At 40.4% G+C, this 27,598-nt stretch overlaps 1 protein-coding gene across 6 annotated transcripts in view; it reads left to right on the forward strand.

Annotated features, from left to right (window-relative positions):
- Positions 1–27,598, forward strand: part of kcnh2b (potassium voltage-gated channel, subfamily H (eag-related), member 2b) — a 245,252-nt gene that overhangs the window by 20,820 nt on the left and 196,834 nt on the right. For 5 of the 6 annotated variants that reach the window (XM_044339371.1, XM_044339376.1, XM_044339374.1 and 2 more), the window contains exon 2: positions 9,203–9,433. In XM_044339371.1, coding sequence (XP_044195306.1) covers positions 9,203–9,433 — 231 coding nt within the window. Of the gene's footprint in view, positions 1–7,035; positions 7,166–9,202; positions 9,434–27,598 lie in introns of those variants that run through there. The other variant, XM_044339373.1, reaches the window with a different exon arrangement.

The following is a 27,598-nucleotide window of genomic DNA, read 5'->3' on the forward strand; positions in this document are numbered from 1 at the left end:
AAATAACATTAAACCTAAAGATATCCAAGAATAAACAGCCTGACAAAATAGAGAAGTAATATGCAAATAAGGTATTAGCATTAGCAAACAAACATGATTCCAAAGAGGGATTTTAAGAATGTCCAGGATTAATTACCCCTTCTTCCATTTCATTATTGGCCTCCTCCACTTCCTGTGGGTGGTGCTTAAGAGGCCATCTTTCCCAGCCATCAGGCCTTTTGCCAGAGGAGCTTGGTAAGAGAACGAATGTGAGTATTAATTGCAAATGAAAAGGACCATGACAGAATGTCAGCTAGAATGTGTGCATCCAATCTTAGAAAACCAAACTGTGAGAAATTGACTTAAGTATGTAAAATGAAAACAAAAGACTGTGTAGAGTCATTATTTGGGAAAATGTTTGGGTGCAAATATCAAATAAAATACTAAGACTGGGGGTGGACAGCAACTGGTGTGGCCGTCACACAGAACTACAGAGAAATTTGAATAGTTGGTCGATGAAACCAAGAGTTGAGGCAGATTGGCTACAACTTTATTTGGAGATTAAACTGAACATGAGCACACTTGTTTTGATGGCAATAACCCTGCACTGCACCAGAAAACCATGGTTGCACACAACTACAGTGAGAACAATAAATCCAAGTTGTTTGGGTAATAATTTTACCATCTTCCAAATAACATTTATAATAATTATCAACCTATTTTTAGTGATGTAGCCACATCCTAGATTTCAGCAATCACTTCGGTAAGTACAGTGCTATCATAACAGAAACATATTTAAAAAATCTTATCAGGATGGTATGTTTTGTATTCAGCATCTATGTGCATACACATTTGTTCATAATTTGAAATGAAAGCAGGGTAGCCTTTAAGTACTTGCCCCCACCAGCGTGCCTCGTTAGTGTATTTTGTCTGTTCCCCTTGACTACGCTTGATTAGAAGCCTTTTATCAGGTACATGCTGTGTCTTTGTATTTTTAACACAGGGTCACGCTGTGTTTTGTCTTGCTTGTCTTTTATTCCATTCCCTCCTTATTTGCTCCCCTACAAGTTGATGTTCGATGCATCATCATCCTTTTTAGAAATGTCTTGCTGCTGAGTAAGTAAACACAACACCCACAGCCACACACTCACTCACACACACACAAAGTGCATTCAATCAATACAGTAATAACCTGCAGTTATGGCTCAGCAATTGATAAAGGAACACATCTTTCCAACACTCATAAATCATTTAGCAGCAGCCTCCAAACTCATTCCAACTTAATAACAACTGACTGATTCCACCAAAACATGTGTTGCAGAGAGAGTTCTCCTTGAAAACTCCACTCAGATAGCGGAGACTCGAACATCATTGGCCAATCATTGCAAGTGTGCAGAAATGTCTAATGACTTGGCAGGCTGGTGTTTTCACAGTGGTTATAAAATGGCCTATAAATCATTGGTTCAGAGGGGGAATTGCTTTACATCACCTTTTTGAACTGCTTCTGAAATGCAATTCACAGGGAATAATAAGTGTCTACCCTCTTCCTTGTTAAAGGATAATTCTTGTTCAGGGGCTGTTTCATAATCAGGCCTAATGAAGAACACTTAGCGAGAAAAATTGCCTCAGTGCGGATTTTAATTTCCTTCATTCATCAATCATAGGAGCATGTGCGATGCATTACCTTTCCCCGAATCTTGCCAATGCATAGAGGAGGATCCTACCTGTGAATATTGTAATGACATGGCTACTCTTGTAGTTGTATAAAACAATGTGTGCAGCAGCAGCAGCTATAAAGCTTAACAGGTAAAAAAATAACTTATTAGTTATTGAATATCTATCAGACAGGGAAGAGAATAGGATTACTTTTGTTAAGGAGGGAGATGAGGGGAGAAGCCTTTTTAGACAGTTGTAACAGCTAAATGCAGAGCAAGACATGGGTGCAAAAATGGGTGCATTTAAAGGTGCAGTCAGCCTGAATTTTTAACTGAGGAACAGGACAGGGTATAGCGTGCCTAGCTCTGATCGTAAGCTAGGTGTATGCACGCACATCCGAGCTGAGGAGAGCAGCTGCTGTGCTGAAAGAGAGTGAATGTTGAAATAAACAGATAAACAACTCGCAGACTGCAGGGCTCCAATCCACTCATAATTTATTGCACCAAGGTGATGTTTCGAGTGCTACTGCTCTTCAAAAGTCTCAAGCTCCAACCGTGAGTCTTGTTACTACATAGAAATGGGTAGCAGAATCTGGTGTGACTGTACCCTCACTCAGCTACCTGTTATTCCAGAAAAGATGTTGCTCTGAGGTGACAGGGGTAGAGGGCCTAGAGCTTGGCTTAAGCTGGTGGATGTAGGTGGCCAAAGATTTGTCATTAACACTCTTCTGAGAGTTTGGTATCCATGGACAGAGCCTCAATCGGGTTGTTATCACTGAAATTGGAGTTTAGGCTCGTGTTGGTTTGTAGAACATTATATGTTTGGCTGGTGTGAAATGTTAGTGACATTTAGGCAAATGGGTCTGTTGACATTATATATCTCAAATGACTCAACACTGTCATCTGCTCCTGTTTCCTCTTGATTGCTTTAGAAAGGTGCAGGGTTTTGAGTGATTACAGTACTGAGAGTCCTTTTGGAGATGAAAAGTTTCTTGGACTCAGCACCTAGACAACATAGATGTGCATGTGTTTTCACATTGATTATTTAGATCTATGGTGATTTTACATATTTTAAAGGTAGATATAATATACTTCCATCCTGCAAATATTTGCTCTGTCTCTCATTCACTTCACCTCACTTCACTTCCTGTTTTGGCTCCATCAGACTTGCGGGTCAAGAGCTCACCTTTGTTCAAATTTGCCTTACAAATTCACTGATGCACTTGGAAATAGATATGCTATTATTCTAACAATGTGTCATCACCTTGTTTTGTACAATGTGACACTATCTGACTACAGGCCACAGCATCTGTTAAATATGTATTTATCTACCTACATCAGGACAGTTTGTTAGTTTTGTTTAATGTTCAGCTATAGTGTAACTGTACTTTCAGTTCATATATAGAATCTGTAGTGTAGCTGTAGTGTAGGGGTGACCAATCATGTGCCATGGAAAGTCAAAAGTCAGCAGATTTTTAGGTCCAACCAATCACTTGAGCAAGTGATTTCACTGACAAGCTCTTCCCCTTTACTTAAAGGAGTGCTGAGTCCTTGGTTTGGAATGAAAACCTATTGGCACCCTGTGGTACATGGTTGGCCACCCTTCACCCTGCTGTAGAGTCTATCATACTATATAACAGATTTTAGTGTTTGGTGAGTCTTTGACAGATTGTAGTGGTTTGGTTTCATATTGAATCAGGCTGCCTGACCGATCCTATTCAATCCTACTAGTCCTATAGTACTATAGTGCTCATTGTATGGTGGCATCATTCAATTTGGTTCTGAGGTAGGCCTTTAGAAGAGTGCTTGCTCTGAGATATATCATGTGTATGGATTATTTTCCCACTTGTCATGCATGTCCATTCAGCACCTGCCTGGATTCATATGCAACATATGCAAAAGTGCCTAAACTCAAATGAACTGTAATCTGTTACAATTTCTTTCAGTTCATGCTAATTTTCAGACAGTAAATTCACTCATTCCAGTGACACCTGGTTCTTTCCTTTTTTGATGCCAAAGACAATCTAAACATGGCAAACACATAAAAAAAATAACAGTGATTATCCTTTACCTTTCACCAATATTTTAAGCCCAGTTTTCCTGAGGCTGGCCTTGTGTTTAAGGTACATCGTGGTCAATGTTTAAACTCCGACACTCTGAGCAAGAGCCAATTACAGGAACAAAATCTCTCCGAGTTCAGTGCAGCAATGAGGTGCTCTTGCTTTTTCACAGCCTGAAGTCCTTGAGGAAGATTTATCACCAGCCTTTGTGAGAATCTCCTAACATGGAATGGAAATTACCAAAAGTGTCAGGCTGCTTTTGAGACCCAGGATGCATTAAGGACCTGCTTGGCTTATTCACTGCAACAATAATCTTGTCCCTAAATTAAAGTTATTCATATCACTTAAAGAAGCCTAATGTTCATGACTTTTTTTCTTTATCCTTTATCTGAGGAACACATCTAAATGCAATCTTCCTCTGGAATATATTCTTTGTGTGACAGAGTTTGTTCTCATTATAATGGACAGGTTTTGCTTGAAGTGCATCTTTGTTAGTGGCTTTTAAATGTGTTTGGAGACTCTCTGAGTAACCTTTATCTTTGTTGAAAACTGCAGTAAACAGAAGTAGACTCATATGCTACTTTGAGTGGGAATCCTGAATCTCCCTAAATGTCCACACTCTCACCCTCTGTGAGAAAAAGTTGTGCAAGAAATATTGACTGAGAGGTGTTGCCACTTAATCTGATGCAGGCTGATTGGTTAGAAATGTTGCTAGATTTTTCCAGTGCCTTCCATCCCCTGGATAGATCACTTCTCTTCTATCCCCACTTCACCTTATCTTCCCACCACATCTCCCTCCACTCATCTTGCTTCTCTTTAACTTCTTTCCAATACTCTGTCCATCCATCCCTCCCCCCCCTCAGTCTGTCTTCTTTTTTTTTGTCATCCCTCCTCCTACAGTTTTTCTACCCAACCTCCCCCATTTCCATCCATTTATTAATCCTCATCCAGTGCTCCTGCTGTTCCTCGCTCCATCCACCCTTTTCTGTCTCCAGTCATTCCTCCCTCCCTCTAACCATTCATATGACTATTTATGAGTGCAGTGTTCCTCACAGTGGGGCCCAGTACTAAGTGGAAGTAACATGGAACATTGGGGCTCTTCAGAAGCTTGAAGCTCTTTAGGGGAGGCTATCTATCAGCCTGTCAGATGCCACCCTGACGCAGCACAAATACACACATGCACACAGACCTCATGCTCACATGCATGTTCTTTATATGTGTTCCCACAAGACCCACATGAGATTGAGTATGCACAAACTATAGACTTAGTTTTTTGTGGTTTATTCACAGCATATTGCAAGCGAAGAGGCTGTGAGCAGAGTAAGGAAGTATGTGCAAGTGTGTCTGTGTTCAGGCACAACAGTAGCTCTCTGAGTGCATTAAGATCATTCTTTGACATTGAGCAGAGGCCATGGAGCTAAATGACTCGTTCTACAGTAAGTGGTTTAGAGAGAGACACATCAGAGAGACGGAGCTACCAAGGTTGCAGCTGCGGTTTATACTTTTGACCACAATTATTAACACACATATGCAAACCTATGGGCACACACACACACTTTTGAGTTGTCATAAAGGCTAATATCAGAAGAGATGACAGGCTGATTATACATATCTAGCCATAATAGACCATCAACTGTGAAATCACTTCATTACAGTACAATTACAGTACATTAAAGTACAATTATAAATGTTCTATATTTTTAGGCTAGTATACTAGGATGTATCGTTTTTAGTGTTTAGTCTTTTCATACTTATTCTCTTATAAGGATTCATCATGTGACTTCAAAACGGGACGTTTTGTACTTTTTATTGATTAGCACCTGGCTGAAAAGGGCACAAGGTTTGTCAATGTTTCATTTAATACTGTTATTGATAGTGAATACTTTTCCAACTCTTTTATTTTTTTTACTGTTTTATTAGGTTTGAAAAAGCATTTTTGTAAGATAGCAAGGCTGCCATATTAATGTTAGCTAACATTAGTGGTGAATGCGCAGGTTGTTTTAAACCAGTTGGGTTAACTGGACTCTGCTAGTCTGAGGAAATGCCCATGAAAATGTTGTAAATAATGCTTATGTATGCAGCTAAGTGGGTTGATAGTTATCAATACACATGAGTGCATTGGGGCCATTGTTGGATAAAAGAGAGAGAGCAAAAAGAAAATCTGAACAGCCTTTATTTATTATTCTCATAAAAAGTTCTTGAAATATTTATTATAAATATTTATTTGTGTAATATGTATTTTCTCTCGAAATATACAACTTATTGCTCATAATATTGAGTTTTTCCTCAATAACTTTATTCTCATAACTTTTTTTTTTTTTTTTTTAAGATATTTTGACTTCATAGACCACTTTCACAGCAGATACTCTGACCTGCCATAGTGGGAAAAGCACAGGTGTCCCTAATAGCTTTAATTGATGATGGCTCTGTCCCATTAAGGTGTCCCAGTAAGGTGTCCCAGTAAACCATACAGTTGGCCGACATGCACAGTAACAGAACCCTAGAACCGGTAAAGCTAAATGGGATGCTGTGTTACTGTTGTTATTGATTGCACCTGTAAGTAGGGATGCACGATATTGGATTTTTTTCTTTTTTTGATATCCCATATGCTGATATTTCCAACTCACTGTGGCCGATTGCCGATGCCGACACCGATATATGCACATATTTTTTTCCAGATGGCTGAGGAGACTATTATGCATGCAAGCTTAGATTGTACTAAGTATGATCATGAAAGACAATATATGAAGGAAGAATTTAGGAAGCCTTAAAATTTAAATGAACCTGCCAAGTGGGTGGCGCATTAGAGTTTTCATTGAGATCATCAGACAGACAGGATTAATATGTAGGATTTAATCTCTGGTCCACACTACGGAGCAGAGGGTGGCGGTAATGCACCTAATACGCTGTTTGCCAACCATCGTTATAAACCAAAAGATTTTTTTTCCAAACAGAGTGGTACATGGATGTATAAAGAGAACTGGATACAGGAAGAGCGCCAGGCTTTGAAGCAAATTTGACATAGCGGCCAAACCGTGTAATGACAACGTCACGAGATGCACACTGGCCCAAAAAGACTTTTTCCCATAGACTTACATTGTGAAAGAGACGTCTGTAAATCAGCGGATAAATTTTTCTGAGCGTCACAACCACCGTGAATGACTTGTCTCACTGTCGGAATTAAAGCCGTTCTGTCCGATCACATTTCAAAAGCCGCCTGATTGAATTGTTTTATCCCCATTCAAGCTAGCCGGAGGGCTAAACCGGAAGTAGCCGACTCGGCCAGCAGAAGTCATTAGTGCGCATGCTCTATGGGCCGCACAATGCGGAAGATCCGGGTACTTTCATGCCGGGAAGTCGATTTTTTATTGCTTCATGCGCCACTGAGCAACTTTCAGAGGAATGAGCGGGGCCCCGTCTCCGACGCTGTATCCAGTTCCCTTTATACATCCATGGCTACATCCTGTCAGCGTAAGTGTTTCCTGTCTGTGCAGCCGAACTTAGCAGCTCCTCGACGGACAGTTTCTCCCTGACGGTCCCGGTGCTTCCTCCGCAGGCTCCACTTCACTCAGGCTGCCCGTCAGACCCGCTGCTTCTTCCCACTTTAACCTAAATAACAAACCGGGGCTCGGTGCTCTCTGGGCTAACGCTAGCCTCTGGTTGGATCCACACGCAGAACCGGGGCTAACGTTAGCTGGGAGGCTAGCTGGCTGTGTTTCCCTCCGGCCGTGCTGTGGCTAACGCTCCGCTAGCCTCTCAGCTAACGTTAGCCCCGGCTCTCTATGTGGACCCAACCAGAGCACCGAGCCCCGGTTTGTTATTTAGGTTAAAGTGGGGAAAAAGCAGCGGGTCTGACGGGCAGCTTAAGTGAAGTGGAGCCTGCGAAGGAAGTACTGGGACTGATAGGGTGAAACAGTCCGTGGAGGGAAGCACAGTCAGGCAGCGGAGGAGATGGCAACAAATCGCCACTCATAATCGGCAGAAATGGCCGATGCCGATATTTCATTTCAGAGCTTTTATCGGCCGATACCGATGACGTGCCGATAATATCGTGCATCCCTACCTGTAAAGTCTGTCCTTTTAATGTTTGGACTTTTTGCTTTCTCTTAATCACGTTTTCTATTCTTACACCATTACAAAACAGAAGTTGTATGACTCAAAATCATGTTTTTCCTCATAACCGGGCCCTCATATTGTAGTATGTTAAAATTGCATTTCATATATACAAGATTTAGATTTGCTTACATTGATTACTGTACTGTGCAAACGATCAAGGCATATATTTTAACACATCTACATGTCAACATTTGGATGCAGAGAGGGTACACAAATGAGTCTTGACTCCTCTGCAGGGTCAGACTAGTCTAATGTGATTTTAAGAAAATTATTGTTTGTCACAGATTATAGACTAAAATATTTGTTTTGATGTCATAGCGTTAGTGCTATGCTGTGCAAAGTTAATAAGATGATGATGATGATGATGATGATGATGATTATTATTATTAAGAAAATCGATTAATCAATCACATGTTTGGTCTATAAAATGTCAGAAAATGGTGAAAAATAAATTGATCAATGTTTCCTAAAGCCCAAGGTGGAACCTAAAATGTCTCGTTTTGTTCTGACCAACAGTCTACAACCCAAAGATATTCAGTTTACTGTCATAGAGGACTAAAGAAACCAGAAAATATTCACAGTTGAGAAGCTGGGATCAGAGAATTTGGATATTTTTTCTTAAAAAATGACTCAGAGCAGTTAATAGATTATAAAAATAGTTGACAATAAATTTAATAGTTGGCAACTAATCGATTCATTGACTTATCATGCAGCTCTATTTTTAAGCAACTACATGTTTTGACTATTGATAAACACATTTCTCCTTAAGACTTGACTTGACTTTTCTCCGTGCATTGATTTGTTTATTTGTTCTTCAGAAACTCCAACCCTTAAATACCTTTGATACCATGGTGATTTTATAGGGGGAAATTATGCAGTCAGGGACCAAGGAGTAAGGCTTAAGGACACCAGGTGTGAAAGGCAAAAATAGCGATTTACTTACAACTTAGTTTGGCATTATGTATGCGTGCACACTAATGGACTTCTGAGAAGTTTTCTGTGTGTTCAGATTTTGTACACAGAGCTTTGTAAGATGGAAAGGATTAGATGTTGAAGTGATAATTTTACCTGGTTGCAATGTGTGCACAAACAAACTGTCAAAACATGCAATTAAATGTGTGCTGTATGAAAACAAGGACAGTATCATGTCATTACTTTAAATATTTGTATGTTAACTGTGCTAAAATGAAAGGAAAACTAGTAAACTAAGGAAATAAAGTGTTCAGAGATGTGTGTAACACTCGCAGAGAACAACATGTTCTGTCTAAAACAACTATTTCTGTTACTGGCCAGGGTGCTCAAAGTAAACACATTATTGATGAATGTAATATGTAATTAAAATGTATATCAGGGACAGTTAAATATAAATAAACATTTCTCTTCCACCCACAGGTCGCAAGTTTGTCATTGCCAACGCAAGAGTGGAGAACTGCGCCATTATCTTCTGCAACGATGGCTTCTGCCTCATGTGCGGTTACTCGCGTGCTGAGATCATGCAGAAGCCGTGCACGTGCAACTTCCTGTATGGACCTGACACCAAGCGGCTGGCCATCGCTCAGATGGCGCAGGCCCTGCTGGGGTCAGAGGAGAGGAAAGTGGAGATCAACCTTTACCGCAAAGACGGTAGGAAAAAAAAACCCCCAGTGTGTCAGTGAGTGTGTGGTTGTAGTGTGACATGTTGGAAAGTAGTGTGTGTTATTTTACAACAAAAGTTAGCGATGACTAGGGTTGGGTTGATGCCGTCGTCCCCGCTGCCCCCTCGTTGTCTGTCTGTCTTGTGCGCGGATTAAATGAACAAATTACCGGTATTGGCTTTTTACTCACAAAGCTTTCATTGCACTCGCAGTAATGTAACAAATGTAGTTGTCATCAACTCTGTCTGAACCCCGCCCTCAGTGAAACACAGAGAGGAGAGGAGAGAAACTAATGCGACCATAAATTACAGCAAAAAGCAGTAGAGACTATGTTTGTTTATTGATTTGCCTAATTTTAATGCACCAGTTTCATTTCAGCTCAGTTTGAGAGTCTGTACTGCATTTTGCTGTCATTTATGGTTGCCATAGTTTCTTTCCTCTCCTCTGCTCTCTGTGTTTCACTGAGGGCGGGGCTCATACGCACACGGAGCGGAGCAGAGGAGAAACAATGACGACTACACTAGTTATGTTACTGTAAGTGCAATAAAAGCTAAAATAATTTATTATTTTATTATTATACCTTTGTATTTATTAGTAATCCGTGAAAATCCCCGTGTGTGTGTGTGTGTGTGTGTGTGTACTTTGTGTTTGGAGAAGAAAGTGTAAGTTGGATTCTTTGAAGGGGAATCTATACAGTTTTACACATCAAGGTCTGTTAGAGGTGTCGGGGAGTACTACTGCATATATGAAAAAAAAGTAATATAAAACCTTCTGTGGCTCCAGAGGGAGCTGTGTGAAATCTGATAAATTGCCTCAAGTGATGTCACTTGAGCTGATATTGGTTTTGCCTGAAGACTACAAGTTTGAAAATGGAGAAAATCTGTGCTTGTGAAGTTAGAAAGAAGTGAGGTGACCAGACCTCTGTAGCCTGCTCCTCATGTCTTGGAATAATGGAATAAAAAGGATAATGACTTTTGCATCGATTCAGACCTTTTTTCAATGTCATAGGAGTGCAGTGCTAGATCGATGGGGATTACATGCCATGATAGTTTCTGTGAGATTGCATACATCGGGATGTTAAGAGCACTTCGGAAGGTGCTTGTGTGTGTGTGTGTGTGTGTATTAGAGTGTGCTTGTATGTGACATTTGTACGTGTTTTTTGGATTTTTCTCACTATAAAACGCACTTGTTTCTCAGTTGGTGTCAATATCTGTTCTGTACGGAACATTTGGCACCACCAGCTCATTTTTATGTGTGAGCTGTTATGTGTGAGACTTGACAACTGTTTACTGATAAATCCATGTTGGAGTTTGTGTCTCTTACAACTTTTTAGTGCCAGATTTCATGACGGTGCAGAAAATGCAGTATGCTACATGTGGTCTTGTTTCCAGTTTGACTTTCAGAGGACCTAACCTGAATGAAGCTTTATAGTAAAATGCACTTAAAAGGAAAGTAAATGAGGGAAAACCCTTGGAGAATACTCTCCAACAGCAAGTGCATATTTATGTCTATACACATGCCAACTGGACCAGGACCAGGTAACCGTAACGATAGGCAGCTTCCATGGCGATAAAGAGTGGCCATGGTAATAAAGTCAGCAACTCCCTGAGCTACAGCCAAAGCATCTGCTGGACATTTTCCACCTGTAGACAGACACCAGAACAGAAGGAGAGAGAGAGAGAGAGAGAGAGAGAGAGGAGGGACGGGGAGACAGAGAGAGAGGGGGGTGGGGGTGGGGGGGGGGGGGGGGGGGGGGGTAGAACAGTGCCGGTCTGTTCAACCTCAGACCAGCATTGCTTTCCAACCACCAATCAGAGTCAACCAAATTATTAAACTAACAAAAGATACCTATCTGGAACATGGAGAGAATCAAACCAAAACAAACTTAATTGATATCTGCCTGTAAAGCATGAATATAAATTAGCAGAAAATCTCTTTCCTGTATCCTGAGATACAAAGCAGAGACACATCCTGACCAAATACAGACTGAGTGACCACAGTCAGCCATAGAGACAGGATGACACAACAAGTCATAGCTACCGACAGAGGACAGAGTCTGTGGTCACTGCATGACAGGTGAGCTAGAGACACAGATGCACTTCCTCTTAAAATGTGACAAATATCATAATATTAGAGTGGAATACTTTAAGAAATTTGATTTGTTAATCCCAAACTTCTAGATGACAGTGAAAAGCAACAGATTCTATGAGGAGGACATGCAGCATACTGAGCTGTGACTGCATGTCACAAACTGAGAGATTCATAATTTAAACATCACTCACTGTGACAAAGAAATCTTGACATAGTCTATTGTACATATGGGTTTTTATCTTATCTGTTCCATTAATTACTATTGTGAATGTCATATAATTGTTCTATCACCTTTTACTTTAACAGTGTTTCTATGCTTTGGCAACATTATGACTTTATATAGTCCTGCCAATGCAACCACTGTACAGTACATGTGACAATATACATGTGACACACACACACAAAACGTGTTTAATGTTCTCTGCAATTTTCTTTTTATTTTATTTATTTACTAAATTGTATTTTTTTTCATCTCATTATTGAATTGTATTTCCCCTGATGCTTCGGCAATATTCATCTGTAAATGAGATTATTCAAAGTAAATTTAACAAGATAGTAGAGTTACACACACACACACACACACACACACACACACACACACACAGAGTTATTTAAGGACTAATTGTAAAGTTAGACTGGCCCAATCTTCAGTCTTCTAACAATCTTTAACAAATACACTCAAAAAAGCACACGCACACACACACAAAACACGTTTAATATTTTTTGCTTTTCATTTATTCATTGATTTTATTTTATTTAATGAATTATATTATCCTTGACGCTTGTTCATCTGACATTCATGCCAAAAAAGCTTACTGTATTGAAAAATTGAATTGAGTGAGAGAGGCAAGAGGAGGGAAGGGAGGAGAGAGAGACAGATGGAGGAAGCCGAGGGAGGAGGGAAGGGCTCGAAACAAACGGAGGGTAAAAAAGACTTAAGAGGCAGAGAAACAGCACGGCCCTGAATAAGTGAGGAAAAACCAGAGAGCTGAGAGGTGGGAGAAACAAAGTGAGAGAATGAGAGAGAGAGAGAGAGAGAGAGAAAGAGCGACTGTCAGAGCGCGTTCCTCACGTAATCTGAAAGTGTTGTTGGTAGCGAGAGAAGTATAAGAGAGAGAGAGAGAGAGAGAGAGAGAGGGAGGGAGAAGCACAGAGAGATGGCGCCAGCTGTCTCCTCTCTAGTGATACTTCTGAGGACTGCTGTGCCAATTCAACCCTCCCCTCTGCACATTTCACTTTCCACTGTTTATACTGGAGATGTGGACGCACTTACATCAGCGATCTGCTATACAGAAGTACCTCATAAAAAGCTACAACCCTGTATATAGAATTACTGAGGTGTTGTCACTCCTGTCCCACTGGCTGCGTTAACGAGATTCCATCATGCTAACAACACGTACAATAATGTATTTAAAGGCTTTGGAAGCTATAACATTTATGCTTGCGAGGGTCTCGTGCCAGTACGGGCTGGCAGATGTAAAGCAGCTGTTGGCAGAGACGGTGCAGTAGCCCAATATGCTCTCCCCGTTTTTAGAAAACAAACATTTTATAGCTCTGCACTTTGTAGTTTTATCAGGGAAGTGACTCATATAATGACATTCTCAAAGCAACGACTAATCTGATCACATATCCATAAAATAGCAGTATCGGAGGTAACAAGAGGTCAGCGAGGGATGGGCACATTTGCAACACAATATGTTATGTAACAAATAATGGAAATTTCCCCTTTTGGCGTTTTTATATGATGCAAAGTGTAAAGAGCATCCAGCATTTTTCATAAAAGGAAGATTATACTCCACGGATGCTGTTTTAAAACCTTCATTTAGCCATAAAGAGTCAACTGATCATGCTCAGTGTCTCCATGAAATTATATCCATACAGTTTCATGTCATTTTCATACTCAATAACTCCTCTGGAGCAGATGGGGGGGGGGTCAAGTTCTCATTACTCGACATTCCTCTTTATCTTTCTGCCGTTGCCCTGCAGCTCCCCACGACAAAGATTTAGGTTGGATTTTCTTGTAGACAAGCTAATTGCATCATTCCTGCTGGCTGCCAGCTTTAAGCATCTGCTCTGCCCAGGGATGTGTGTCATGGATTCTGGGTGAGATTAGAATTCCCAGTTGCTCCAGTGATAATACTGGGCAACTCCCATATGAGAATCTACTGTTTACAGCAGTGTGAGTATGAATCAGGGCTTCACTGGGGGGAAAAAGAGTGCACAGACAACCTATAAAGGTGAAGAAAATCATTATTCTTGATTAAAACAAAGACCTAAAAAAATTGTAATTATGTATTTTTATGGAATTTTGTTGTCAGATGGGCGTGGTAGTGGTCTGCATGGATGTATGTTAGACATTTAGGTAAACAATGACAATCTGTGAGGTGTTCTGACAAAAATAATGGATGATGTTTTGAGTTGAATAAGTGACCTGAAGCGTGTGGCATTTCTTCTGCTGAGTTTATTGATTGATTGTGCCATAAAGTGTATTATCACGCTCATACCATGACCACGCACAGTAGGATTCATGATTGGCTGTGTCCAAATCATCATCCAGTTTTAAAAGTGTGTTGTAGTCAGTTTGAACTCATGGTTAGGTTTGTTTCATCATTGAGAGTTGACTAAAGCACCAGTGTTGATGTTACCTTTTCTGCTTGGCTGTTTGAAATGATGGCCAGAGCTACATTTGATATACAATATTAAGTCACCTTCCAGCCAATCAGAAACAAGTATTGAACAAGTAGTTTTTTAGCTGTAAATATTAAACTGAAGGAGATAGACAGTTGATACTGATTCTTGTAGCTTTGTTCACAATTGTGAGAAATCAGTGAAATTTAAAGGCAAGTGAGTGTTCAGCAAGTGGGAGAATAATTAGATTTTAGTGGTGTTTTTTTTCTCTCTGAGTGTCTCACAAATGAACTGCTGATTGCCCATGAAAACCCCAATGCATTGTGTCTTCTACATACTGACAAGATGTTATGCATTGTAAATGTTCAGCAGCTTGCCTTAAGGAAGTCATGAATGCATTCTGAAAAGCTGTCATCTGCTGCGCTGATATGACTGAACTCAACTGACAACACAATAAAAGTATAGATACAAACTGCACCTACACACCAGACATATTGTACTCTATGAATGGGGAGTTCTGTTTGGATCGTTACCATGGAGTTCGTAGAGAGGCCCTCATCATGTTGTCACAGTAACCAAAAGGACACTCTTATGATTGGATGGAAGATTGGACTTGATGCCCATTTTGTCACTCCTCCTCCACTGGACACACCTCCTGTCTGTCCAGGACACTGATGCTAGGTTGATACCATAGACTAGCTGCATGTAACTACTACACTGTAGCTTGTGAGGGAAAGTAAAGGGTTAGGAGCAGTTATTGCAGCTCATGTCTTCATCCCATCAATAAAAACCTTCTGGCGCCTCTTGCCATTGTTTTACATCAGATATCAAAACTTGTTATGTGTCTGTGCTGACCTAAAGCTTTTTGTCAGGAATAAAATCCTTACTGTTCTTTACTGAATTAAAAATAGTGAATGAATCAAAAATGATGCCCATGGTAGGGTGTTTGGTATCTGTGTGTGTGTGTGGGCAGGTGTGACCCTGGTGTCTCCTCTCTTTCAGTCATAGTCACACACACTCAGGCGCACAAAGACACAAACACAGAGTCTTAGGTAACCCCAGCGGGCCACCTTCAAGCCATCAGAGAGCCGCTAATCGAACAGCGTGGACACGCCTCATCCATAATGCACACAGGGAGGAAACACTATGCCACCTCCTCTTGTCCCCTTCGACTCCTTCTTCCCCCTCCCTCACCCCTCCCTCGCCCCTCCCTCCTCTCATAAAGACGAACAGGGAAAAGAAAGAATAGCCTCTCCCTTCATCTCAAAAAGCAACCTAAGCAATGAGTGTGCAGGTGTGTGTGTATGTGTGTGTTACTTCGAACGGTGGGACGGTATAACCACGGCCCACACATACATGCATACAGAGAACATACACACATGCATGAATGCATTGCATACACACACTACATGCACACACAGGCTTCATCTCATCCCATTTATCTAGTGCCAAGCTCAGGCTTGAGCCTTCACCATGATGGATCTCCTTTCTCACTTTCACGCTCAATTGTCCAACTCCGATTGCTCACCAGCTTAATCAATCATCCTCTCCAGGTAAGCTGCGATTGGAAACGTGCACACACACACCATGCATGTCGCAGGCTTGGTACAGAAAGGGCTACTGCCCCAGTTAGGTATTACTGTACCTGCAAGGCTTTGCATCCCCCTTCTGGCTGAATGTCACAAGCATGCAGTTTTATGTTGGACTTTGCTTTACAGAGGTACGAGAGGGAATATGATGGTGATGGGGAAGTGTTAAAAAGGGAAAAAATGAGCATATGTATCTTTGTTCTGTTGGAAACAGAAGAAATAGTGAATGGGGAAAGGGATCCATATTTACATATTGATAGGTTTCAATTCATATTTTATCAAATCCACTCATTGAAACTGAATCCCTTATCAACTAAACTAACTAACTAAAGGCTAAAATAACCAGAACTCAAATCTCATCACCTTTTGTTGGCTGAGAAGGCAGAAACAAAACTGTTTAATGTTCACAACCTGAGGATGAGATGAGCAGCATATTATATTTAGTGCTCATTATATGTATCTGACACATTTCATTAACAGCTCTAGCCTACTGTACTTCAGGAGCTACTTCCTCCAAATACTGATATGAGTCAAAGTTTGACATGAGGCGATCAGCTGATCATTTCTCCAAAGAAGAGTTGCCACCCTACAGTACACAGTCCACTTGTGGTTGTACAGTGGTTTATAGAGTGATGTGTCTTTTCACTGGCAGAATAAAGAGAAGAGTTGCAGAGAGCACATTAACCAAAGAACAGGCAAACTTTTTATTTGGCCGTAAGGGAATTAACGTTATTTAGCTCCAGCTGATCTAATCTGCTGCCGGTGATGTTTGTCATTTAGTTAGACACACCAATGGTCTGAAAATAAGAAGCTGCTACCAGTGTTTTTTATTGCTCTTTGCTAATGAAAAAAAACGAGGAGATTCGATGAGATTCGTTAGCGCGGGTGCTAAACAAATCTGTGTATTTTGGGGGACCAGATCCAAAATGGAAGCAGCTATCAGACCCCTTCCCTCGGAGTGAATAAACCAATCTCTTTTTAACTGGATAGATATTACCCTTTTTTTCCTCTCTCTTACATTTACACTCTTCTATCTGTCTCTGAATCTCACTCATTCTATTTCACCTCTTGTTTCTTATCTTCCTCCTCTCAGTCTGTCTGATTGTGTCTCACTGTCTCTCTTGCTTTCCTCCCGTCTCTCTTCTTGGCTTTAGTCGCGTTCCTTCGCTATCTCCAGGTTACCTTCCCTCCTTGTTTCAATGACACTCTGGGTCTTTAACATTCTCACGACCCGCAGCTCAGCAAGGCTCAGAGAACATTGCTCACCATCAGCCTGTGACGACGTGACAGAGTGGCTTCTAATACAGGTTGTCTGTATCAAGAGGCTATGAAGACAGCCATCATGAGCTAGATCAATTCAAGGCTGTCACTGTTGTCAGTGCTGAGCTGCGGAACCAAGTCTGAATCCTATTGCAAGAGGTGGCTGTTAGACAGCTCCTTTCTGCAACAGCAGACTAAACTCAGGTGACAGAAATCCCTTGAAAAGAAAATTCCATGTTTTTTTCCGCTTAGGATTATGTAAGCTTGTCAAACTGTGCTCTGTGAGTAAATATCAATTTTTGTCACAACAGAGCTGAGTGAAATGACGAGTACAAGTACATAAACTTCAAGTCAATTCCATTAGCCCATCATACTGTAGCTAATACTAATAACTACAGCAGCATCTATTACACACCAATGATTGTGATCAATCTACTCATTTTTTTGGCAATGTCTGGTGATCTTTTTACAGCCCTTTTTTCAGTTTTTAAATAATTTCTTGCCAAACTAAAGAATCTTTTATTTGTGCCTTTTTAAAGTAGTTTCCATATAAAGTATTTCGCTTGACGTAGAGGCTAACTTTGTCAGACTCAACTCAGCTTTCTGAAACTCCTCATGACAAAGCAGAATTTAATGTACTTTAGAGAACAACACAGACTGACTGGTAAATTTACATTGACGGCAAAATTGCCTAAATTTGAACAAACAAATCACTGCATACAAATGTGGATACTCCTTTAGTATTCATGGTGTACTAACACTCCATCCAAGTGGAAATAAAAAGGAAAGAAATGTCTTTCACAAGGCCAGACAATAAAATGTGACATCGTGCTTATTGCAGACAATCAAACATGCTGCCGGTGTGCAAAGAATTTAAAGGTAATGTCATCATATTATTGCCAACTTTTGACTCGAGGACATGTCTACCTGCCATCTGTCATAAATGCTCAGAACACTTAGTTCTTATTGGACCATGAGCTAGAAGACGGTCCATGTTGTTGTTTTGTTGGTTGAAAGGGGGGCACTTAGTTCTGATGGCCAACTCATTTTCCAAATGGAGGAGAAATTCAGCTTGATTTGATGGACGTTAGACTGTTATTAGATCACAGTGACATGGCTTCAATCCTTGCTTACGTACCTTCAGGGGGGTCACGAGGATTTGTTCAAATGTATCCAAATTGTAATGTACAACATAATACATAAGCAGTGACAGTAATCTGTTCATTAACCTATATGCTCAAATCATTTCATAACTTTTCTAAAGCCTCCACCAAGAGTCTTTCCACTTTTGTTTTCCCAATTTCTTCCATCAAAGGTCAGGCACTCTCTACCTCTTTATCATTTTTATAATGACTGAAGGTCAGTCGGCAGCTGTGTCAACAACGCTCTGTCCTTTACATTATCTCAGCTGTATAAAAATCTGACTCCCCCTCTTTAGAGCTGCGCAAGAGATAGTGAGTGTCTTCATTTTCACAACAGCTGTCAAAGTATGTGAAGCTGTGTCACGTTACTTCCTGCGTCGACACTGAACACTGGCTTTGAATAAACAGTAAATCACTACAGCATAATAATGTAATGCTAGGACACAGGGTGTGTGAACGTGTTGCCTATTGGCTGTAATCACAGGTGTTACTCTTAGCAGTCTCAACAGAATTCATGGCCCAATGCAAGTCTTTTAGAGGTTTGTGCTATAAAATGTGTCTTAATGCCTCTGAGTTAAATTGCAGACCATCTGGAAATGACCTGCTGCACAGGTAGAAGAGGCAAAGCATTCAAACACTGACGAGCAGTTTTAGCAGCAGCAGCAGCAGCCATAAAACCTTGAAATCCTGTGGAATTGCCTCAGAAAACACTACACCAGCAGCAGACATAAGCATTAGTTTTTCTGCCTCGTGGGACCGTGAGTTGATAACACCCCCAGGCCTTGTGAAAAGACTGTTTTTGAGTGTGTTGTAGATCGTGAGGACCAGCAGGTGTCTATCGGACAACGTGAGCGTCCTAACAGCATTGTGCTGTGATAATGCAGCGAGCCCAGAGGAGCAGGCTGTCCTGTGTGTGTGTGTGTGTGTGTGACTGAGGGGACTCTTGATTGCCTAGCAGCAGTAGCTAAGCAAAGTACTTAGAGAGACCTGCAGCCTCTCAGGAGAGGTTAGCACTCTGCGTCGATGACTGCCATGGATGATCCCACCTCCAGCTAAGAGCCCATAACACGCACAAACACGACTAATGCTGTCAGCTGTCGCCCACATAACAAGTTGCATTAGGTTTTTTTTTTTTTTTTGAACTGAAAAGGAGAGGCATCCATTTTCAAAATAGACATGGTGAGCTTTTTGTTTTGTTTTAGCACGAATGAAGATTATGACATGAATGAGAAAGAAAGAGAGATTGCTAAGGTGATGAATAGGAGTCAGCAGCATCACCAGTACTCTCTGTATTACCATGAATTGTAAGATCACCGGGACTGGGATGTATGTATTAAGTCATTTAAGGATCAAATTACACAGTTAATCCAATATTACTGTTTCAGTGTGACTCTCTGTGTGCTGAGCTCCCAGTGTGAGTATAAGTGTGTCTGTTAGTGTGTATATTCCCCTCCCTTTTTTTTTTTTTTTTTTTTTTTAAATGACAGCCAAATAATGAATCATGACATGTCGAACTGTGATAGCGCTGCATTGTGTGTCCGCCTCATTAGTCACCCAATGTGCTGTACCAGGCTGCTCTGCATGCTCAAACACACATATATACACACTCATGCACGCAGTAAAGGTCCAAAGAGGCAACAGAACCATCTCAACATCCAAATCAATGTGGGCATCTACAATAACACATGTCTATGTCTGTGTGTGTGTACAGGTGTGTGTGTGTGTTTGTGTGTTTCCTGGACTGAAATAATAGTTAATATCCGCGCTAAGTACACAGCAGTGGCCCTTCACTCTATTCAGCTGAGGCTAAGGATCCAAATTTAATTCAATTTAAGCAGTCAATTTAATCTTGCCCTGGGAAGTGGCTGATTAAAATATACTGGTAATCTTATTATGATGGGAATCGGCAGATAAAAGGCTCTCAGTCTGTTTGGAGTCCCAGTTTAGAAACTGAACAATGTTCTGGTGGTCAATCTTGGCTTTTGGATACACATTTTGGCTGTTGTGGATCATCAGTTGGTCCCACTCCTGTCCCTTTTAAAGATATATATGAACACCAGTGGAGTGAATTGGTTGTTGGTGTGTCATACTCACTAATGACAGCAGTGTCTCCCTAATCACTGTTTTCATAATTAGTTTTTCACTCAAGTCTGACTCAAAACCAGAAGCTGTGATGTGAGAAATCCGGCCAAGCTGACCTGATTTTAGTGTGAAATGTCAAGCTCTAATATATGCTACAGTGAAGCATAGTCTCTTTCACTCTGGGCTTTTTTTTGGATCTTGCTTAGATGTGCTTGAGAAACACCAGTGTGCCTAACACATGGTATTCCGTGTGCTTCATACATGCAACCCTGCTTGTGAAGAGAATGTGGAAACAAGTTGAATCCCAAGTCTGATAATCATTTTTTCATAACTCATTTCATCCCTAGAAAGCATTTCTGATGCGTTCCAGTCTCACGATGCTTCCATGTGAAGAGGGACGCCGCCGCTCTTCACACTTTGCATGCAGATGTAATCCGTTCTTACATTTCATACATTCACATTTCTCTTATTTATAACCGCATAAAAATGCAAACTGTGAATATACACATTAATATGCTTGTGTGTATATATGCAGCCAGCACAACTTAAATTACTAATGTACCTTTTCTTCAGTCAGCAGTAGAGTCGGTGCCTTCCAAGCTTTGAGGATATGTTTCTTGTAGTGGGAGGCTGTCAGTACTGAATGAATGCATTCAAGCCATTGTGCTTAAATGAATGAAGCCGAGTTTGAACGAGTCTCAGAGGTGTCTGTGTGTGTGTACGTGTGCAAGCTCAATATAAATTTGCTTTCTATGAATGGTTATCTCAAAGTGTGTGGATAAGTTTAGCCCATTACCCCAGAGCCTTAAACTCCCTTTCCTCTTCTCTCTGTGTTACACCCTCATACTCCCTCCCTTCCTCTCTCTCTCTGTCTCTCTATCTCTGTGTTCTCTGCAATCCTACATCAGCATGCAAATGGCCATTGACTCTCCTGTTTTGAACTTGCTATTCTGAGTGTTTCACAAATGGCAAGAAGTCATTTTAAAATGTTTCGCATCAGAGCTCATTCATAAAAACTCATTTTTCACTTACAAAGGGATTCAGTTTGAGGTGTAATTTGATTTACTCAACCTATTTTTTTTTTACCAAAATGTTGATCCTATATTAATGTAACAAAAATGTTAGCATCATTCTTTGCAAGTTATCTTTAATTGTCCACTCAGAATTTTTTTTGTCACTTTTATATTCTGGGTATGTTTTTGTGGATACATGTTGTATATGCATATAACGCATGCCCTGGTAGATAATTGCCATTGTGTGTTTTCTTGCACACACATATACACACTATTATGTGTGAAAAACATGAATGCACTCACAGACAGAGTGAGTAAGCTCTTTCCTATACTCTGTGTGTGTATTTGTGTGAGTTTGAGTCATTTGAGTAGTGAGAGAAACATGTTGCAAAATAAGTAAAGATAACATGTGAGGTCTCAATCTTCTTGACAGATCTTTGATGTTTGTCATGTTGTTGGGAATCACACCGACATGTTCTTTCCTTATCGTTGTTTCACTGTATGTATAGTGCAATATGTCTCTCTTCCTGCATTTATCTCCCTAACATCTCCTCTCTCTCTCTCCTCCTCCTTCTTTTCCTGTCTCTCTGTCCAAGTGTTGTCTAGACACTTCCAGGCTACAAGGTGCTGCTGTATGTAGTCATCTGATAGAAGTATGAGTACAGGGGTTCAAAGCTGCTCCTCTTGCACTTTTATTATTCCGAGAGTCTTGTTCTTTCCACTCCGGGCTAATCTGAATATGCATGTGCACAGTATGTAAATTTTTCTCTCTGTGTCTCAGTGGAAAGTATGTATATGTATGTGGAAACCTTGACTGTAATATGAATCGGCATATCCTGTCCATTTGTGTGTATGCCTCACTGTGCTCTCTCTCTCTCTCTCTCTCTCTCTCTCTCTCTCTCTCTCTCTCTCTCTCTCTTCCCCTGACAATGCAACCACAGCAACAACGTTTAGATGTTTACCATTAGAGCCAACATTAGCTCTAAATCATTTTTTAATATCCTGAGCTGACACATTTATTTCAAAAGAAATATTTGTAATATTAGTTTACTGTTATATCTGTTCCTCTGTTATTTATTGATTGAGTGGACTCAACCAGGCTCACATGGAACAAATGACCAAAATCTTACCCCAACTTTAACCTAATCATGACCCTCCAAATAGATGCAAAACTTACATAATTGGTTGCTGAATATGCTAATTCATGGAATTCAGCCCTCACTTATGATGCAGTTTTACAAAAGTACATCGGTTCTATCTCTTTACAGCAAACAATAATGTTTGAATTAATTTCCAAACATGATGAAGAGGAATGAAATGAAATCGACAGGTGCAGATTGTAGCTATGCTAGGTGACACACAGCTAACAAACTCCATCCAGCATCCTGATGCATCCAGCAATACGTTACACTAGATGTGGTAGATATGATTTCATAAGAAATATATGATGCTACACATTAGATCATTCACAGCCCCCCTGTCATCGTCACACACCTACATGCAGACCAGAAATGTGTCAGATTCGAGACAGACAGCCAGCCAGACACCATAAATGACAGACAGGGTGATGGATGGATGTTGTGATGCTGGGTTAATAGGTACAGTGGACCTGCCTTCTTCCCTTATGGTCTTGTTATCCTGCACAGAACTTACTCAATCTTACAGTAGCTACTGCACCCCAGTCGAAGTCAGCCAGATGGATCCAATCAGGTAATAAAACAAATAGGCTTTAAGTATTAGTAAGTTTGAATTGTACATGTAATTACAGATGTAAGATATCTGAGTAAGGCATAGCGGCACTTCTGTCTTCTACTGGCTGGGGGTGAATTATAGAACAAATGCAATGTGAACAAACGTGTCAGGTGAAAACTGTCCTGACCCATTTTTCTTTTTAGATAAACACATCATTTTGTATGATGACTTGTAGTCTTGATTTGCTTTAGGCTTTGCTTTAGTATCCTTTCTATAACTACTGAGGAAAATAATGGGTCCTGCCATGGTGCCAGCTGGACTCACCTGACACAACACTCATCTTATAAAGACTGATAGACACACAGAGGGAGTGTTCGAGACAATAATAAGGTGAATAGGTGGAGCGGGCCCATTCTTATAGCTTTATTACTTCATTTGCCTGCGTGGCACCAGTCCAGCAGAGCCTGTCAATCAACCTCTGCAGTGGAGTGTGAGCCCTAATATCCGTCAGATGTGTTTCATTCTCCTCCGGGGTGCAAACGCTCAGATGGCCTAGCTTTCCCAGCTGCTATTGCTGCTTCACGCTGCTGAACGCAGAGAGGAAACGGCACTGGGGCAGAATAAGAATGGTAAATAGGGTAATACGTCATATTAATCAAAAGAGGCCATTTGAAATGGGATATGTAAATGTGTGTGCTTTCAGGTTTGACGAATATGCATAGTTTTGTGTGTTGTCTCTGTTTCTATATGCAAATAGAGTATATATAGTATACTTTATGTTTGCACTTGTGTATATGTGCGTTTATGTGCATGTGAAGCTATATGAAAAGTACTGCAGGATCTCATGCTGACTGAAGAAATGGCTCCTGTGTGTGTGTACGTGTGTGTGTGTGTGTGTGTGTGTGTGTGTGGCTAAACAAATGCTCATCCTGCAATTCTGACTGCTTGCCCACATTATTGTTTGTTTGAGACGCTATTGTGGCTGACAAACCACCGGCTGATGTAAAGCAGAGGCCGTATTCCCCTCTGCCTCTCCCTCCATTCTTCTGTCTTTCTCATTGTCACATTCACAGTTAAACAAACACACATGGGTAAAGATGGTTTGAAGATGTACACGTCTACGTGTACACAGACCTGCTTTCTTTGAAACTGCTGTAAGATTAAAGCACCACAAGCTTCACTTTTGTTTTTGATTCATGTAATTTAAGACAATATCTTACTCCCAAATAGGCTGAGTGACCTTTCTGTACAAGGACTCCATGCAGTCTGTGTAAGCTTTGTACTTTACCAGGGCATCAGAGGAAGTTTAATTTTGGGGGGTTTCTTTTCAGCTGATTATGTAGAACAACTTCAGCAGCGTAAGAAAAACATCATGTACCTTTTTCTGAACAGCCAAAAATAGCATCTGACATTTGTCTTCTATAATTGTACATAAATTCCGAGAGAAAAACCCAGAATATATTGGAAACAAGGTTCAGCATTTCAGCTTGTAGGCATTGTTAGCATTTATCATAGAATCACATCATCTGAGTATGATTCTGGTCTTACACTCAGTATCTTTAAAGACGTAGGATACATATTCATATAATGTGAGGACTAATTCTGTTGAAATTATTCATATAATTGTCACTTTCTTTTATTCTTTCTTCTTTCATTAGGTGTAAATTTCTACCGTTGGGAGGGGCCTTTGCTGCTCAGTTGCTCATCTTGTATATGATGCACAAAGAAACAGTGTGTAGGTTTGACTAGCCTACCTGTCCCCATGGCTTTTACACTGAGTGTGAAATCAAAAGCACTCGTCAGAGTAGCATTCATCTGCACCACTCTCATTTGTCGCTTGCCGTTATTCCTCATAGCCAACGCTAATGCATTAAACATTTACTCTCCCCGTTGTTTCAGTCCTGGAGAACATTAATGTTGTTTGTTGCAGCGTGTACAGTTCACGTCCATTAGCATTGTGGGTCTGGCTTATTTGCTGGTGTATTAGTTTAATTTCAATTAGAATTACTGCAGACCCTCATTCCCCAATGACACAGCCCAAGGAAATAATCTGAAACATTAGCTCGGCACTATCGCTCATTCCCCCTTTTCTTGTGGCCCAGGCCCATGAGGGCGCGACACCTTACCATTCTTCCCTTCATCACTCACTCACTCACTCACTCTCTCACTCTCTCACTCACTCACTCACTCACTCACTCACTCACTCACTCACTCTCTCACTCTCTCACTCACTCACTCACAGCGACACACAGGGCAGTATGTGGGTGACCTATTCATCTGTTATACTGCACTGTTCAGAGCAATAGGAAACACATTTCCTGGGAACAAAACATGTTTTTGTTGAAATGGGTAAAATAATATCAAGGTAACTTCTCTGGCAATTTTCCCGGTGAAAAATGTCTTTCCTCTCTTTTCCACTTTTCTTCCATTTCCCATCTAATTTCTTCATTCTTTCTCTCTGACCTTTCTACCTTCTTGTTATCCCTTTATAGCCACTTCTTGCTTGTGTCCTCTGACGTAAAACTCTCTTTTGATCTCTCTGCATTTCTTCCCTTCTTCCATTCATCTTGTTGTGCTTATTTGGGAGTTAGTGAAGTGGAGCAAGAAGGTCTGACATCCAGCATCGACCCAGCCATCCGCCCTCAGAAACATTAAAATGCAAAAGTAGCTGCTCGTTAAAGATTCCTTCGTCTCCTGTTAAATAACCATAGAGATCACCACAGCGCTAACCAGAACCCTAACCAGAACCCTAACCAGAACCCTAACCAGAACCCTAACCAGAACCCTAACGCTGTCAGTCTCACCAGGGCACCTAATGCTTTTCCTCCTGATAGGATTATTTTTCAGTGTGACTGTTAAAAGCGATTCAGCAAAGACTTTTTCCAAAACTTTTTGCACCTGCAGGTGTTTCAAGAGTACTTGCAATATTCAAACTTTTTAGCCCAGGAGCTCTTGAAAGCCGTTGTGGAAGTGTCACTGATTACATATGTGCCACATTACAAAAAACATATGGTTGCTGTTGTTTGACATGATAATTAGGGTTGTTCATTTTTGGAGTTGTAAAAAAAAAGATATGTGATTGCTTGATATTTTCCCTATTGGATAAGAGAAAATTTGGTACTTTTTAAATTTATTTTTTCCAGTGGTGGTGGTGGGGTAGCTGAACACTATTCTGCATGTGCAAAAACCATTTCAGCTTCAACTTTTTCCACTAAAAATGCATTTTTTTCAAATTAGTTGCACAGGGGGGAAAAAAAACCCCTAAAACCTTGAGGACAGTGCATAGCAGTAATAACATGAAATATATCAAGCGGGCATAAAACGTTAACCTTGTAAGTTAATTATGCAGCTAAAAGTAATTATTGAATAAAAAGGGTTCTTGCACGGGGTCCTACATAGACAATTACAGCTATAAATATGTAGATTGTTATTTTACAGGTCATTTTCTGACTTGCCCCTGAACAGGATGTCTCCCCCCCTTTAATCATTTCTCTTTGGGAACGTGTTCTCGTTGGTTCTTACCAAGTGCTGTTCTAAAACAGTAAAACTTTTCAGCCCGGTGTTAAGTTACTCTTGAAAAAAATGTACGTTAGGCATGATTTGAACTCTCCCTTTGCTCTACTGAAATTAGCTACAGAAGAGGCTTTTTTTTTGGATGTGTACCAGTATTTGTTTTTTAGTTATGGATCATAAACAAGTTTAAGGTTCTTTATAGCTTCACCTACTTCAGCTACATCAATCCTACTCTGCAGCATGCTCTCTGCCATTAAGCCCGATGAGGGTTAAAGATTGTCTATAAGCATTCATACTTCTCCAGAACATACGGCTGACACTTCTGTCAGTGCCTTGATGTTTTAAACTTGAAACACATCCCTCTTTGGAGATAGTACTACAATCTTTTGGCTAAATATTATATCTGCTCCTCAAGCTGTTATGTGAAATGTTATCACGTGGCAGGGTGTTGAATTAAAGAAGGACTCCTTCTTTTATTTCTGTAAATTTTCTCCCGGTTTACCCTGGATGTTTTTGAATATATGTGAAAACAGGAGGTGCAGTGGTGACCGTTTTTTTATCTTATGGAATAGGAATAAAACATTTGATCAAAAAAGAAGAGTTTGTTCAAAGGGGCCTTTGAACTGCCAGGTTTGGCGTGTTCAAAGTTTATGCTGACCAAGATGCACTGGCTCTGTTCCTTCAGAAGTTCTTAGGAGATGTGAACTGTTTTAGATGTTCTTGCTTCTGTATCTGAAATTTTATCCATCAGCAAATACTAGAGCTCTTGAGTAATAAATAAAAAATAAATGCCATCTTTTTCAGATTGGCAGATAAAGGGTAAAATGACACAGATGATAGTTGAAGATTTCTCAGCAAAATCTCAATTTTCGTCATATTTGAGTCTTGAGTATACATCAGTAAATATACTGTAAATTTACTTTATTTACAAGAATGCAATCTTGAACTATTTCATAAGAAATCTCTCATCACTCTGTTCTTTCCTTCCATGCGTGTGATGTTGTTTTGCCCATAACCATTAAAAAAATCTATTTTTCTTTCTCTTCAGTCTGTGAGATCATTTGGGACAAGCCAGCAGAAACAAATACCTAGAGTTGTTGGTTGGTTGGTTGGTTGGTGTGGCTCTGAACCCACTGAGAGCCAG

The sequence above is a fragment of the Thunnus albacares genome, chromosome 21 (genome assembly GCF_914725855.1).
Source record: "Thunnus albacares chromosome 21, fThuAlb1.1, whole genome shotgun sequence".
In the NCBI taxonomy this organism is placed as follows: domain Eukaryota; kingdom Metazoa; phylum Chordata; class Actinopteri; order Scombriformes; family Scombridae; genus Thunnus; species Thunnus albacares.